The sequence below is a fragment of the Diadema antillarum genome, unplaced genomic scaffold (assembly GCF_040938485.1).
Source record: "Diadema antillarum isolate AM-2024a unplaced genomic scaffold, OU_Dant_1.0 scf00000122, whole genome shotgun sequence".
Classification (NCBI taxonomy): domain Eukaryota; kingdom Metazoa; phylum Echinodermata; class Echinoidea; order Diadematoida; family Diadematidae; genus Diadema; species Diadema antillarum.
Window position 1 is genome coordinate 2,865,104 of NW_027271011.1, and position 16,126 is coordinate 2,881,229.

The 16,126-nt window shown below is 38.4% G+C and overlaps 1 protein-coding gene across 1 annotated transcript in view; it reads left to right on the plus strand.

The window, feature by feature from the left end:
- Positions 1-3,509: 3,509 nt before the first annotated feature.
- Positions 3,510-16,126, plus strand: part of LOC139720151 (uncharacterized) — a 101,749-nt gene continuing 89,132 nt past the window's right edge. The window contains exon 1 of the mRNA XM_071631519.1: positions 3,510-4,487. Coding sequence (XP_071487620.1) covers positions 3,650-4,487 — 838 coding nt within the window. The 5' untranslated portion in view covers positions 3,510-3,649. The remainder of the gene's footprint in view (positions 4,488-16,126) is intronic.

Genomic DNA, 16,126 nt, shown 5'->3' on the forward strand with positions numbered 1-16,126 from the left:
CCAGGGTCCTTCGCCCGAAAATTTGATGTACAGCTTCTTGTGCAAGGACAGTAGAGGGCGTGTTACAGTAAAGCCTCGACCACAGATCTGTGGCCTCGACTCTCCCATCCCAATGACCAACTCTTACTAGAATCTTGACCGTTTGATTCTTCGATGTCATTGCCACTCATCTGCACCCGGGGGGGGGGGGGGGGGGGTGTTTCATAAAGCTGTTCTTAAAGTTACAAAACAACTTACGAGCGACTGGTGATTATTTCGGGGGGGAGGGCATTTCATGAAGCGTTTGGTCAGACAAATTGTCAGACAAATTTGCTCTCAACCATCAGATACAAGGATTTAACAGTTTGTCAGAAGAAAAAAAAATATCCAACAAAATGCTTCATGAAATAACCCCCTGATAGTTATAGGGGACCTGCTTATCAGAATTTCAATAATTCAGCACAAGAACGTTCGTAACTTTATGAACAGCTTTATGAAACACCCCCCCCCCCCCCCGTCCTGAACATTGATCTACTTGTAACTTTCAACTTTTTGTGCATTCGTAATCTCCACACACTGTACTGTTTTCTCCTGTATTGCAAGATATGAGTGAAGACTTGCCCAACTTCTTTTATCAACGCTCAAATCCCTTGTCAAGCCGCTATGCGTATTCTTTGCGTTCTTGCAGCGTTGTAGGCCTATAAATTATTTGCCAAGTGGAGATATTTGCGATTAAAGGTCAAGAAAAATAAAGAGAATAATTAAAAAAATGCTTCTTTTGACCATAACTTCAAAAATGTAACTTTATATAGTTTTGGTTGAGACCTAATTTCAGGGTTCTAACATTTTTTGGTGAAATAATGAGAAACCTCTACATGAAATATGAAAGAGCATGTAGATTCTATAAGGAATTCAATGTTTATTTGATGAAAATTGGTTTTGAAATGGCTGAGATATGCAAAACAGAGCGATTCTAATAAAGTGTGGGACCCACTCTTTATTGCGATTGTTTTGTTTTACTTTGTTTTTGGATGTTTGAGTCATTCAAAACCCGATTTTCATCAAATAAACTTTGAATTTCTCTTAAAATCGTATGCTCTGTACTATATCATAAGTGTTTTCTTGGTATCTCGCAAAAAGTTAAAAGCCCAATTCTCGTCTCCGCCAATACTGTACCATCCCTTTAACTTTTATTACACATACAGGCATGACACATTGGGGGAATTAAAACCTTTAAGTTACTGCTTTTAATTTTTTGCAAATCACTGTATACTTTGTATGCATTGAACAAAATGAAATACATGACATTGTCAAAGGTTAATTGTCATATTCATTATTATCCATCAATTAAAAAAAAATAACACAACCTATGATATGTTCAGATAAAAATAGCAAGAAAGCAATGCTCACTTTGGAAACTGTAACACACACACACAAAAAGACCTTATACATCTTATAGGGCCGATAGCAATCACAAAGAGTGATCCACCGAAAAGCGGAGCTTTCGAGACTCAATTGATCACTCAAGAAAACAAAACAAAACAACCAAGCATCGATATGTTTATAGTATGAAATAATGTGCAAAACTAATCTGTTTAGCATTTGATTTAATTCACTCCCAATGAAAGGAAAGCTTTCAGTAATATTGTAGTCTATCTAAGATGATTTACTCTAATGTCACACAAGGGTAATCAGATTAATGAAAAAAAAATGAAATTACCACAGTGGTGCAAAAAACAGAATTCGCTGTCTTTTTTACAAAAAAGGAGAAAATTGTAATCAATCTATATTCCCATAGTATCCGACAAAATGGAAAAATAAAGAAAACTGCAGAAAGATTTTCCTTAAATTGTTTTTCCCATAAGTAAACGGGGCACAGCCCTGCTCCCTTGGGATTTATTGACGGTAAAAAGGGTTTTGGGGATGCTATCAAAATCGTAATTACAAACTTATTGTTTGCTGAATAATTCATCGGAACGGGATTGCTAAAGGAATTTGAGGGATCCATCTTTTTCCAAAAGAAAGTAACAGAGCCTACGAATTTGAGTCATCAGTTTTTCGCTCAGTGAAACAGGAATTAGGGTCAACACCTCATATGAAATTCATAGCAAACACGAATGGACAGAAAACTAGATGATAATTATTGAAAAATTGTGTGCACGATCCAAATTATGAGTCATGGGGATGCTGCCTCGCTAGTCACTCAACAGTAGATGGCGCCATTCCTTATACGCAGTCTATTTTTGTTTGTTTATTTTCTTTTTCTATCTGTCGCAGGGCTGACAGTCATATTTTTGTTAATGAGCTGGGTGGGATTAGTCTCATTCTCACAGACACATTTCTTGTTTTCTGACTGTTTTTTTTTTATGGCACTGGCTCGTAGATTAATAAAAGTTTTTCATATTACATTAGAACAGTGATTTCATTTCATTCACCTGTAGGCGTACAATTCCCGTGTATGACTTTAATCATTAATCTATTCAGGTAAAAGAGTCACATTATCCCATTAATATAACAGCTTCCAGAAAGTTTAGATGATACTAAAGAATAAGTAGTTAAACAACTGAGACAACTTAAGCTAATTAGGGCCTTCCTAAAACCCTGTTTAAGCAAACACAAGCTACACAAGAGTAAAGTGCTATGACATTTAATTTCAATGTGCAGATAAGAGGCATTCATTGCATCCTGACATTTGAGTTTTCTACAACATGGCTGAACACACCGACACAGTGATTCTTGAAAATCTTCAGCAAAAATCAGGTCCCATTATTCTGTCTTGTACCAATGATGGAGAACGAAATCTCAGTATGATAAAGATTTGGTTCTTCAACAAATTATGATTGATTTGTTATGAATTCAATTTAGTAAGAAAACACTGAATGATCACAATGTATGCCATAAGTTGTTGATGTTGTTCTTTGATAGATGAAGTTATTGACAAGATTTACTTTGACATTCAATCATCAGCTTTTTCTTTGCTCTTATGTTAATAAAAAATATAATCATCTGCGTTTTCGGCAGCCCTTTTTCCTCATAACCTCTGTTGAATGCTGCTAAATCTAAGTACTAGTACTGTATCGCACTACATATTTTACCGATGGTATAACTTTGCAGTACTTGAAAGATATAAGGTGCATTTGGCTCATAATACCCCCCCCCCCCCCCGACTTCCGGGTTTCATGAGCTACTCTACAGTAACAAGCAAAAAAAAAAGGCCTTCAGCATAACTTCTGGTGCCCCTTCCGGGTTTCTTCACCTGACAAGCAAAAAACAAAACAATACAAAAACAAACAAAACAAAAGGTCTCCAACTTCCGGGTTTCTTCAGTGGTGACACCTTATGTATTCCTTTGTATGGTGCAAAAAAATGTGGGGGCCTGAGCACCCCCCCCCCCCCCCGTTTCCGCCGGCCATTTATAGGACTACCAAGTGTCAGCAATACATTTTTTTTTTCTGTGAGGTGACAGAAAAACAAGCATAGGGTCTGGAAAAAAGAACTAGTAGCATAGATCCCAAAAATGGATGCGAGTGTTGACATCCGACCTGCACAACACAACAGAGGGGAATTCCAGAAACAATATTACGCTCTTTCTCACGACTAAGGGACGATGACCGACCGTCTGGTAAGAGTGATATATTAATGTTTTAATCCGGGGATATTCCCGAGCAATATGGAGGAAAGGATTTGGTATATTTTGCTGTGTTTTATCAGCAATTCACAAATTCTTTTGCCGACGTTGTCGCTGTCTACGTCTCTACGGGACGACTCGTCCCTACTACACCCAATGTCGGGCAGGGCTATGTTGGACTCCACGGTGAGAAAACACGAAGTGCACCGGCGTTCTGTGGATTGCCCAGAGGAGTACTACGAACCGCAGTCCCCGGGCGCGTCCCGGTCCAAGCGATCAACCGAAGTCGAGTGGACCATAGGCGATCTACTACGTCGACATCGTCATCGAGGTGATCATGATCATGACCACCATCCTCCCTGGTCCATAGTTGGTCGCAGTGGGCACAGAACAAGAACGGGTGGGACTAATAAAACGCCAACAGATCAACTCCCATATGTTGGCATATGTGTGCCGTGCTCCAAATGCTCGCAAGGGGAATTTGAAGCTGAACCATGTACATCCACAAGCAATACAGTCTGCCGGCAGTGCAATTCCGCTGCCGGAACATCTTGCACCTCCTTGTACAACGAAAACGTAGATCTTGCCATGACCACGCCACCGAGATTGAAAGACGACAAAAGCTCCCCAGTGAAAGTTACTGTGGATTTATCAGGGAACGTAGCACCGTCAAAACCCAACAGGAAACCCACACCCGAGGATGTGAACGTGAACATACAAAAGGCCGGCCGAGACGAGAGAAATTCGTGGTATTTCCTGAGTCTCTGCGCGCTTATTGGTCTACTGGTATTCTTATCGCTAGTGATGGGAGCCTACTTGGTGTCCGTCAAGGTGACATCGTGGTGGCGATATCAACGACCAGTCACCGTACGCAGGAGAGGTAAATATTAAAAAAAAAAAAATGGATCAAAAGAAGTCAAATGGAAATTTGATACAATGATAGGCTATCTTAACACGCTGTGAGCAGTTTAACATTTCTGGAATGAATGATAAAAAGAAAGAATTTCTTTTCACCCCCCCCCCCCCCCCCTCCCCTCCCCCGTTAAAGAAAATGAAAGTGATAAATACAACATGTAGCATGTGATACAATTCTGTCACAGCCAATTGAGAAAACAAGGCCTGGAGGTCCCATTGTAAACATTGCATCATGTTCTCAAAACCACCTTACTAGGGATTCAGATATTCAAAAAAGCTTAATCATGACAAGTAAATTGTAGGACTTGACAGACCAACTTTCAGGATGGATCGTAATTTACTGTATCCATGCTGTCTGTAATTATTGTATCTTCAAAAGTATTTTGTATCAAATAATTTGTAATCTGTAGACATCTGTGTGTTGCTTGTACAGACGTACATGTGTGCATACAGGTTATAGAGAACCAAACTTGAATATCATGACATTCATCAAGAAAATATGATACATCGAGTCATCAAGTCATGATACTCACCCAAACTTGTGTTCAGTATTAGATTATGAATATATGTGACCCGCTACAACAAAATGATCCTAAAGTCGGGCGAGGTCGATTATTTGAAAATTGCATGACACAATTTCCTAATCTTTCTGCTTTAAATTGATATATAACACGTATTATAAAAATAATCGGCTGCGGAGATATCGATGTTTAAAAGAGAGCATGTCAAGACGTCTGGGAAATGACTGTTACGAGAAAAGCGCCCTAAAAGTTCTCCTTGCGACGCAGTCACAATCAAGAGACACGCAAGTCAGTATTCACCTCCGGACAATAGAGGGCAAGTCCAAGATAACACGCGCGTTACGTATGGGACATTCAGAGACTTTTATGACCTGAAAAATAGTGTTAATGGCTTTTGATCATATTAAACTTTATCATGGTGATTGATATCTAGGAGAAGTATAATCATGCAAAAAATGGAGAAAAATGACCTTCACAATTATATTCTAGAAGAGAAAATATGTGCCGTTACGTATGGGACCAGAAACATTTTGTTTTTTTGAACATTTTTTTCAACCTCAAAACTCTCTGAAAGTATTTCATTCTACAACTTGTAACTCACTGTGATGAAAGTCACAACACTCAAGATTATCACAGGTAAGTTTCGTGTCATTAGGCAAAAAGCTCTAATTACAGGTTCTAATTAAAGACAGACATGACGTGTTACGTATGGGACAGTTACGTATGGGACAGTTTGTCCCCCATTCATTTAGTGTGTGAAGAACCATGTTTTGGGGTATTTTGCATAATTATTGAAGTAAAATCAGTTGAAACTACTCAAATACTGATCCAGATTGTCAAGGAAGCAATATTCCCCAAATATTCACCATCCTAATCATATTCAATCATATTTTTATATTTTTATGACCAACCTGAGTATGCATGCCCTTTGTCCCCCATTCGTTTAGTGTGTGGAGAGACATGTTCATGGGTATTTTGCAGAGTAATTTTGGAAAATACCCTTAAACAAATTTTTGCATAATTATTGAAATTGAATCAGTTGAAACTACTCAAATACTGATCCAGATTGACAAGGGAAAAATATTCCCCAAATATTTACCATCATAATCATATTTAATCATGTTCTATATTTTTATGACCAACCTGAGTATGTATGCCCTGTTTTTATCAGGATAGTTACTACTGAAAAATTGAATAGTTTAAAGTGTTTACTATCATTGATGAAGGGCAGTTTGCCATTTCGTTTCAATAAAAAACAATTTGACACAAGAAATATTAATTTTTATAAATAAGCAATACCTGCTGCGTGGAACCCCAGTGATCGAGTAGATAGATGTCTGTCTAGCAGTCAGGTCATTGATTCGAGTCACACCTCAGTATGTATACCCAAGAATTTTGTCGTGGCTATTATTGAAACCTGAATAAGGACAATTTGTGTATCACTTGCAATAAAAAAAAAAATCATTTTACTTTATTTTTTTTAAATATTTATATCACAACCATTTCAAATTGGATCTCCATCACTAAACTTTGAATTCCTCTAGTCTTAGGATTGTATGCTCGTTAGTAATTCATATAATTGGTTTCCAATCATCTCATTAGATGTTGAAAACTGAATCCCAATTTTTCTGCAAAAAACTATACCATCCCTTTAATGCTGATTTTTCATTGTGTATTTTGCCACTTTCCCCTCCCCCTTTCTGAAAATTGTTCAGTCAAGTACATGTATTGTTTAAAGTGTCTATAACTCAAAAAGTAGCTAAAATGTTGGGATGCTTTCTTCAGGATGATTGACCATTTGTGTACTGAGAGACCTTCCCAGCTAGCTACATGCATTCACATGCATTATGTATGAGGATGTCCCATACATAACGCATTTGTCCCATACGTAACATTATTTCAATGCCTAATAAAAAATACTCCTTTTACTGTTTTTTCTTTTTTCTATGGTATTTAATTTCTCTAAACAATAAATTAGAACTTTCCAAAAGGGCATTAATATAACCTTAGCAATTTCAGAAAAAACTTAAAAAATTGACCTCAATTTGTTACGTATGGGACATCTCATGATAGGACACGAGCTAATTTGCATTTCATTTGCATAATCCCTAAATTTTCATACCAAGTTAAACTATTTGATGAACTTCTTATGTCCACATATTAATCAAATATCATTTGCTCTCCTTGGAATTAATATGAATTTTTATAAATGTCCCATACGTAACGCTGTGTTTCACATTTATGCAAATGAAGCCCTTAAAATTTGCATAAATTTATGTAATATAATTTTTTCCTCCATGGAAATCAAAACTTCAACTCATAAGCTTCAAAATGATACCAAACATGCCAATATTGAGCAAAGATGAAATTTTGCCTTCTGAGGGGACCTTATCTTGGACTTGCCCTAGAAGTTAAGCCCTAGCAACCCCCGAAATGCTCATTCAAACACAGCGTCGGCGGTCTCCTCACCGACCAATCAGTGACCGGGATGTCAGGAGAAGCGGCTAGGCATAGCGCAACCCGCCCGCACGCGCCAGCCGACTGGGCAGTGTGTGAGCTTCACGCTTCAGTTAGCGGCAAGCAGCAAACTGACCAATGAGATCATTCTGGTTGTTGTTAGGGGCGGAGCCTATGTGTGGCGCTCAATCCAAATGTTCGAACCAGTTTCTGCTTTGTTGAAACGCCAAAAAAACATGGCCCAGAAAAACGCTATTTTGGGTCTTTCCTTTCATCATTTTGCTTCAAAATTTCGACAGATGATAGAAGACATGTCAGACTCTAATAACATGTCAAATTCAGAAAATCGTAAGTTTTGACCAATTTTGATGCTCTAACTTCAAACTCGATTTTCACGGCTTCGACCGTGCGCGACTTTAGGACCATTTTGTTGTAGCGGGTCACATATGAACATGCAGGTTAACTTGAAGCTACAGTAGTCCTTTCTTTGATCTATCTTGATACAGAACTGTCATTCAAAATGGTGCTCTTCAGTTTATGTGATATGATACTTGATAGACTTTTAATGTGATGAAGATCCTCATTTGCTCGATTACAGCCCTACATGAATTGTAGTAGGTGGGACCACTTTCTTAATTTAATGCCTCACCAATTTGAATAGCAACTTCTGTTCTACAGAGTTGCTATTTAAAGGAAGTACACAATCTATTGAAATTATATCTTAGATTTGTATGTATACACTTCAAGTCTCCTGCTGATTTTGTGAATATACATTTTTTTAATTTTTTTTTCATAGCAACCCTGTTTGTGTCAGAAAAATCTTATTCTCAAAATGCAGAATTGTTTAATAAACATCAACAGACTGACTAGAGTAAGTGTGAAAAGGTTAATGCATAACACCACCTGGGCTTTCCTTTTAGCATTAAAGGCATAATTGACCTTTTGCAGATAAAACAAAAACCCAGCATTAGTGCTTCAAAATAGTTCTCAAATGTGAGTTACGGATAGAAACAACCATAAAATTTGAACCAGGAACTTGTAATCAATGTAAAGTATTGCTAAATATACAAATTGTGAACAATAGTTATAATAAAGATGTAAAACTTCCAGACTATACCGTCTATATTTATGGTTTAATGAGAAAAATAGTGATGTATCTCCTTTAGGCTTTATTGCAAAGATTTTGTGTGGTAGGATGTTTTGTGATACAACTGACCGACACATCAAAAGTAATGCTGTATCGCGCAAGTGGATATTTTCGCGCGACTAATTTTTCGCGCTTGGCCGGATAAGAAGAGTTTCGTGTGTTTTTAATTCCGCGGAATCAAGACATCCCGCACAGGAACATATATGGCAAGCAAAAATATTCGCGTGCTTTTATTTTCGCGCTAGTTTGTGGATGAGCGAAATGCGCAAAAATTTCAGCACTGCGAAAATTTCCACTTTTACAGTATCTTGAACATTTTTTAAATCACTGCTCCCAAAGGTAAACAGGACCTTTGAAATGCAGTGGAAAGCATTTTGTACATTCGCTTCACTTCAATTCAAAGTATTATGTGTACAAAATATACAATCTGTATTCATCAAGACAATTAAAATTTGAAATTTGAAATCAGCTACAATCGCAGATTACTTTCTACAGATTGTTGGGCATCCGGAGACCAACCATTGAATGCATGTATACAGTACGCGCAATAAGAAACGCCTCCGTCAATTTCGTTTTCCAACGAAAGTTCGTTATCGATCCAGTAGCAACGAAATCTGGACGAAATTTGGACGAACTTTCGTTATCGATCCAGTAGCAACGATTCTGACGCTTTGTGGACGCTTTGTGGACGCATTTCACGCACGACCGCCCGCTCAATTCCGTTCGGCAAATGCGTTGCTCGTTCGGAAAATGCGTGTTCGGAGCTCGGCAGTTTCGTCCAAATTTCGTTAGAAGCGTCCGTGATCCAAGGCGCACATGGAATACACGTGTGTGTAGTGGCCACATTCACTAGCCAGCCGGCAAGAATCACACTGCAAGACTCAGCAAGTAGCACAGCGGTCGGAATGAGAACTGTAGACAGGCGTGGAATTCACCTGATACACATGATAATATTAAAATGGTAACATGTATACATATATCGATGCCGTTTTCATTGAAGCAATTTGTAAAAGTTTTAGTTTCCCTTACCCTAGCTGTAAGTACGGTACCGTTATCACTGCATTTAGTAAGTCACCTGATACATCACATTTCATGCTGCTGGCTGCATGTAACCGTATTAACCAGGGAAAGTGCACGTGGTGGGAAAGGCGAGTGCGCCGTGTGTGCGTCGCCATTGCTATGGCATGGCTCGCTCGCCTGAACCACGTTCTGTGGGCTGAACCAGGCAGGTGAGACTGGCTGAACAAAACAGAGATAAGAAATGTACGATGTACTAGTACGAGTAGTTCACGTGGTGTTTTTTTTTTTCTTACAAGCAGAAAATAAACAACTGTTGATCATGAAATAGACTAAATTACCAATCAGAGATCATTCGGGTTCATAGTATTTAAGAGAAATCACGCAATTTTGGCGAGCGGGAACCCACAGGAACCTTATCGTAGAATGCCGACCAAAAAGAAAATGGTTTCACTAAAATTGCGTGTACGTAAAATCCATTTGAGTATTAGAAAGAAAATTAACCCCCAAAAGAGGAAAAAAGGAATTAGAAGGATTTGTTCGCCGTTATTTGGTCATTAAATATATTTTCTTTCTTCAGCAATTGCGCGTTACATTGCCCGTTTTTTTATTGAATCAGAAAAGCAAAAAAAAAAATATATATTTAAAACAAGACAATAAGTTTAATTCTTAGTTTCATATCGTTTATTTCTTTATTGGACAGAGAGATAATTCAGACGGTACGTGGAATTTTCAAAGCGACTAATTCTGACTGATTCTTAGTTTGACTAAGCTCTTTCTTTCTTTCTTTTTTTTTTGGGGGGGGGGGGGGGGTGAGGGTCATGCTCGTTGTACCCATGCACCCATATAAAGGTTCGTTAGTACGAAAATGAAACGTTCAGATACACGCGACTTCCCTACACGAAATACTAGTATAGATGTTCGTAAATGTGATAGTCAAATTATATTATGATTCATAATCCGAAAATGCACGAATGTTTGTGATTGGGTAGGTGCGTTATTGTCGGATAAGCAAACCTTCGTAGTACTGTAGTATCGAGCCTTTTGTATTCACGGATAAACGAACTTTTGGAATAATGAATTCTATATTAGAGCAAGACAATAAGTATAGTATGACATCGTTTATTACCTAGTTGTGAAGCGGGAAGCGAGAGATAATTCTGAAAAGAAGTATAATATACAGACGGAACGTGAAATATTCAAAGCAGCTAAATGAGATTAAATCTTAAGTTGTTTATTTGTTTGTTAGCTTTCTTGTTTGTTGTTATGCTCAAGTGTTGGTGTAATACTTTTTTTTTTTTTTTTTTTTTTTTTTTAGGGGGGAGGCATTTTTGTAGTACCCACGTAAAGTTCGCTGATGCGAAACTGATAAAATGTTCCGTAACACGCAAATTCCCTACACCTTGCAGACGTTCGTACCTAGTGTGAAAATAAAATCTATTATTTTTTTTTTATTTTTTTTTTTTTTGTCATTGTTCGATTAGCAAACCTTCGGAGTGTCAATCCTTTCGTTTTCGGATAAACGAACTTCCTTTACTCACAACACCACTTTCAGAGTAACAAACTAGTCATTATTTTATTCGGGCATTGGGAATAGTTCAGGAAAGAAATATAGAAGGGAGGAAAATCATTAAGGCAAGAATTACGTTGGATTCTTATAGCTTGAAATCTTTATTCATTTCCTTGGTGTTCATTATTCCTAAAAAGAAAACGGGTGCGCTATTCCGATGGTTACGGCGTTATTTCGAATCCGAAACACGCATATTCCTTGTGCCTATCCATGTTTGTTGATTCGAAAATGTAATCATGCTGCGGGTAATTGCTATAGGGCCATATATTGTTTTATTTCTGTCTTTTGTTATATTATTATTATTATTATTATTATTATTATTATTATTATTATTATTATTATTATTATCATTATTATCGTCTTTCACTATTATTAACCAATAATTTGATTAACGAGCATTTTGTGGGCTGTTTTTTTTTTGGGGGGGGGGGGGCATTGTCCGATTAGCAAACTTTCGGAGTGTCAATCCTTTCGTTTTCGGATGAACGAACTTCCTTACCTCAGATGAAGAAATCAGAGTAACAAACTAGTCATTATTTTATTCGGGCATTGGGAATACTAGTAGTTCAGGAAAGAAATATAGAAGGGAGGAATCCCAAACACGCATATTCCGTGTGCCTACTCATGTTTGTTGATATGCTGCGGCTAAGGGCCTATAATATTGGAGGTCGTTTCTCATATACCTCTCGTTTGGTATACGATTTCTTTCGTTTCATATCACTTAATTTGTTCCCTTTATATTCTGAAATATTTAAAGGTAATTCTTTCAATTGCCTCGCACTGTGTACATATGCATTTTAGTAACGGCGATTTCCCGCTTTGCTGCAGTATTTCGAAGGGTGTTTGATCCCAGCCGCTTCGGTGTGCTCTGTGGTAATGTTTATGTAGTTGTCGGGGAGGTTGTTGATACTTTGTTTGTTGTCATTTATTTTCGTACAGGCAGGGGCGGATCCAGGAATTCTGTAATATTTCTGGTGCCACTTCCGGGTTTCACTAAAGTTTCTTTTTTTTCTTTTCTTTTAACGATAAATAAAGGGGGCGTGCGCCTCATGCGCCCCCTCTGGATCTGCCACTGCTACGTGTTTATCTCGAGTGATGGTGATCGTGTTTCTAAATGTTTTTAAGAAAAGGACAAAATTATCGGAGTGATGCCTGATGATGGTGATGATAATCAACGATGCTGATGTAAAAGACGGCTTGCTGTGGATGCTGAGCGTACGTGCCCTTCGTTTATTTAAATGAGTTTTCCCTCTTTTACTCTTCTTTCCCCTCCCAAGAATGATAAAAAAGAAAATACCTACACCTCACAACAAAAGGAACCACGTGTGAACAACCATCATCAAGTTCAACCTAAATGTTCATTATTAGCAAAGAATAAGGGGGAAACACAAGTGACGGAAAATAATAGAAGCGACGAGATTGTCTTCTTGTGTAATGCGGTCTCTTGGGATTGGAAAAACCCCACCCTCTCCCTTTGTGGAAATTTCCACAAAACCAGGTGCGTGCCAGACCCCAGGTGCCAGTCGAAAGAATGCGCGCACTGGTCTAATATCGATCGAAGAACTCGCTGGTGAGTTGAGTTAAAGGAATCATTGCAAAGATGTTCTGATTCTTTCGCCTTTCTTTAGGCGCATACATCGAACCGTCGATTATTGTGTACTTGATCTAAGTACAATGCATTTATATGTTCCCGAACAGTTAAAAGGAATTGATTAATCACTCAAAAATGCAATCACAGAAATATATGAAATGTCTCATATGCCTAGACAAATTCACTGCGATGTCCTATGTGATGCAGCCACCACCCGATTAAACAGCAAAATTATGACAATTAATTTCACGCTCATCAAAACTGCCTATTACTTTTCATTATATGAATTTTGGTTATCAACACTCGTTCGTGGATTTGTTTGTTTGCATGTTTTGTGTGTATTATTCCTCGATCCTGAAAGACGTAATAATCATTCGCATCGAACGTAAACTGTTTACCGTAACTAAGCCTATGGCGCATTCTATCCATTAAACTTGCAGTAGCACATGGTGCATTCCTTTGAACCACGTGTTTCCCATATCGGCACATCCAAACACATTAGCGATCATCGTTATGGCGAACTTTCCGATTACAGTCAGGGGAGAAGAAATCGTAATACTGTACATGTACTTACGAAAGTGATTATGCTTAAGATCAAATAAAATGAAGAAGCTTGAAAACAACTTGGCAACACTCAATCAAGTTTTGCATTCTCTCACACAAATGCTCTCTTGAGAAAATGAAAGCATTCCCCCTCCCATGCTAGATAATGAAGTTTCCATTACTACAAAAAATACTAGCCCAGCAAGTTTTGGGAGTGTACATGAATGTTTTTAGGATAGAGTCAAAAGGGACCTAAGCTTTCGATCATAGCAGAATCTTCGTCAGAAGCAAAATGGCAAATAGGCAGAAAAAGCAACCACATACATGTAAAGCGACTTCACACAACAAGAACAGTCAGGAACAGGCAAGGGACACAAAACAAAGAAAACAAAAGGAGAGGGTAGGATGTCATGGGCAAGGAGCCCAACAGGTAAAGGGAGGGGGATTAGAGCAGGAGGATGGACAGACAAAAGGCAGGGGAAGGTTAGTAATAGTCGTGAGGGCCAGGGGGCAACCATTGAAGGAAAAGGATGAATATGGAGGCAACATCAAACAAGATAAGGAACAACAGAGAGATAAAGAAAGGTAAAGAGTGAAATAGCAACAGCAAAGGGGGGGGGGGGGGGAGGGGGTGAGCAAACAGCAAGCCCTAGAAAGGATCTGCACAAGTACCAAGAGGAGGCAACGAAATGAAAGTGAGAGTCAATCAACAAATGCAATTAACCATATCAAAGTATGGTAATAATGATACAGCAATAATGATGATATTGACAAAACAAACTAGAATAATCATCATTAAAGCACATAAAAAAAGGGGGACACAAAGTCCATGGGAGAGAAAACGTATACAGTGTACTTGCAAAGCAAGTATCAATAGGCAAATTAAATACGTTTCAAAGAGCTGGTTCATATGAAATCACCTTTGATTTATGATTTTACAAACAAGAATTTTCATCGCTTTCCTATTTCTTTTATTACTTTAGTAATGTCATGATATTTCATGATGGTATGTGTTCTGTCTTTACATGGCAAGATAGGGTTTTTCTTTTCCATCCAGGGTCAAAGAAGAAAGTGATAGAAAGATAATTGAAAGGATAGAATGAAACACCTACTCAGCAGGCTCTTGATATAACACAAAAGCAATTCATCAGAAATGCAGTACAGTTCTAAATAATTTATCAGTGGAAAAATGAGCAAAGAAAATGGGATTTCGAGTTAAAAAGGAGTAGGAACATCGCAATTGACAGACTTGGGCTTGATGTGCAAACATATTGTCTAACTTCTGGTTGAGTTTCTTCAGAGACATAAATTTTGGTAGCAGTAAACCAGAGTGAAAAGGCAAAAGGATACAATTAAATGAAAAAATAAAATGCAGGTCTCTAGACCACTCCAGTGCACGATCGAGCGAGCCAACACTAAAACCGCCCCCCAGGGCCAGGCCATGTCGTCAGTGTCACTCTCGTCTTACAGGCCTACATTGTACATGTGTAGGCTACTCGTTTCGTACTCGTCATCGCCAACGTCATGATGGTCGGTCACACGAAATAAATTGCATCATCAAAAGAGCTCGTATATCAACACCACTAGATAGTAGAATCATTATTATTATCACTATCATTCCAGTCAATCTCATCCACCGCGAAACCCTCAAAATCCCTCTCAAAACAAACCTGTAAACGATTCAGACATCGCAGACCTAGCTACACATCTGGCACACAAAAATGAAATGGAGGTGGAAAACTACGATGAATACACAAAAACTATCGACGATGGCATTTTACCGTAGCAGAAAATACACAGAGTATCTTGCACCGGAAAAAAAAAATGGATGTGGAAAACTACGATGAGGAAAACTAGGTGAAAACCCGATGCGTGAAGACGAACGATGAAGACACTTTACGGTAAAAATACTTACACGGAAACAAACGAGTGGGTACGATGTCCTCGCACACACGAAGATAATCGACAAATCGTTCAATCGAAAAACTCAACAAACACTCGAACAAAAACTCACCCCAAATTGTTGCAAACAAGGTAATCACTTAATAAAAATGAGAAAACTAAACTCTCAGAAGTATGATTGTACTCTGAAAAGAAAGGGATACAATGATACGAAAGCAAAAGAGAGAAAATGAGAGAAATGGACGGGAAACCTAGACAACTTCGACGAAGGGAGAGCTAGCAATTCGCGATTCGAGCTAACTTTGTATACAGTGTAGCTGTGTGTGTGATGTGTACAGAGGGTTGAAAGCGTTGAAAGGGTTGAAAGCGTCGAAAGCGTTGAAAGCGTCCACAGCTTCGGAAAAGCGTTCGGGGATTTCGTTGAATTCGTTGAATTCGTCCAAAATCCGTCCATGAAGTCTGGACGCAAAAAGCGTTGAAAACGTCCCCGACGAAATCAACAACGAAAAAAGCGTTGGGACGAAATTTGGACGCACTTTCGTCGGGCGTTTTCTATTGCGCGTACTGTACATGTAGCACCATTACTGCCGTGGCAAATTTTTTGATAGTTTAAAAATCTACCGCGACATCCACAGCAATCACGGCCTGTCACACATTTGCCCAACCTGTCCCATTACAACAGTATTAAACATCCATCCCGTTTTGTCTATGGTCGCCTGAGACCTGACTGGTGTAAACGTAGCTTGAGCAGTAATCACCATCATCAACACGCTGCTACACGTACAGCTATGCAAGCAGCGGAAATCAAACTATTTTCAGACAAGTGTGATAGAATTTTATATAAGGGCAATTCCGT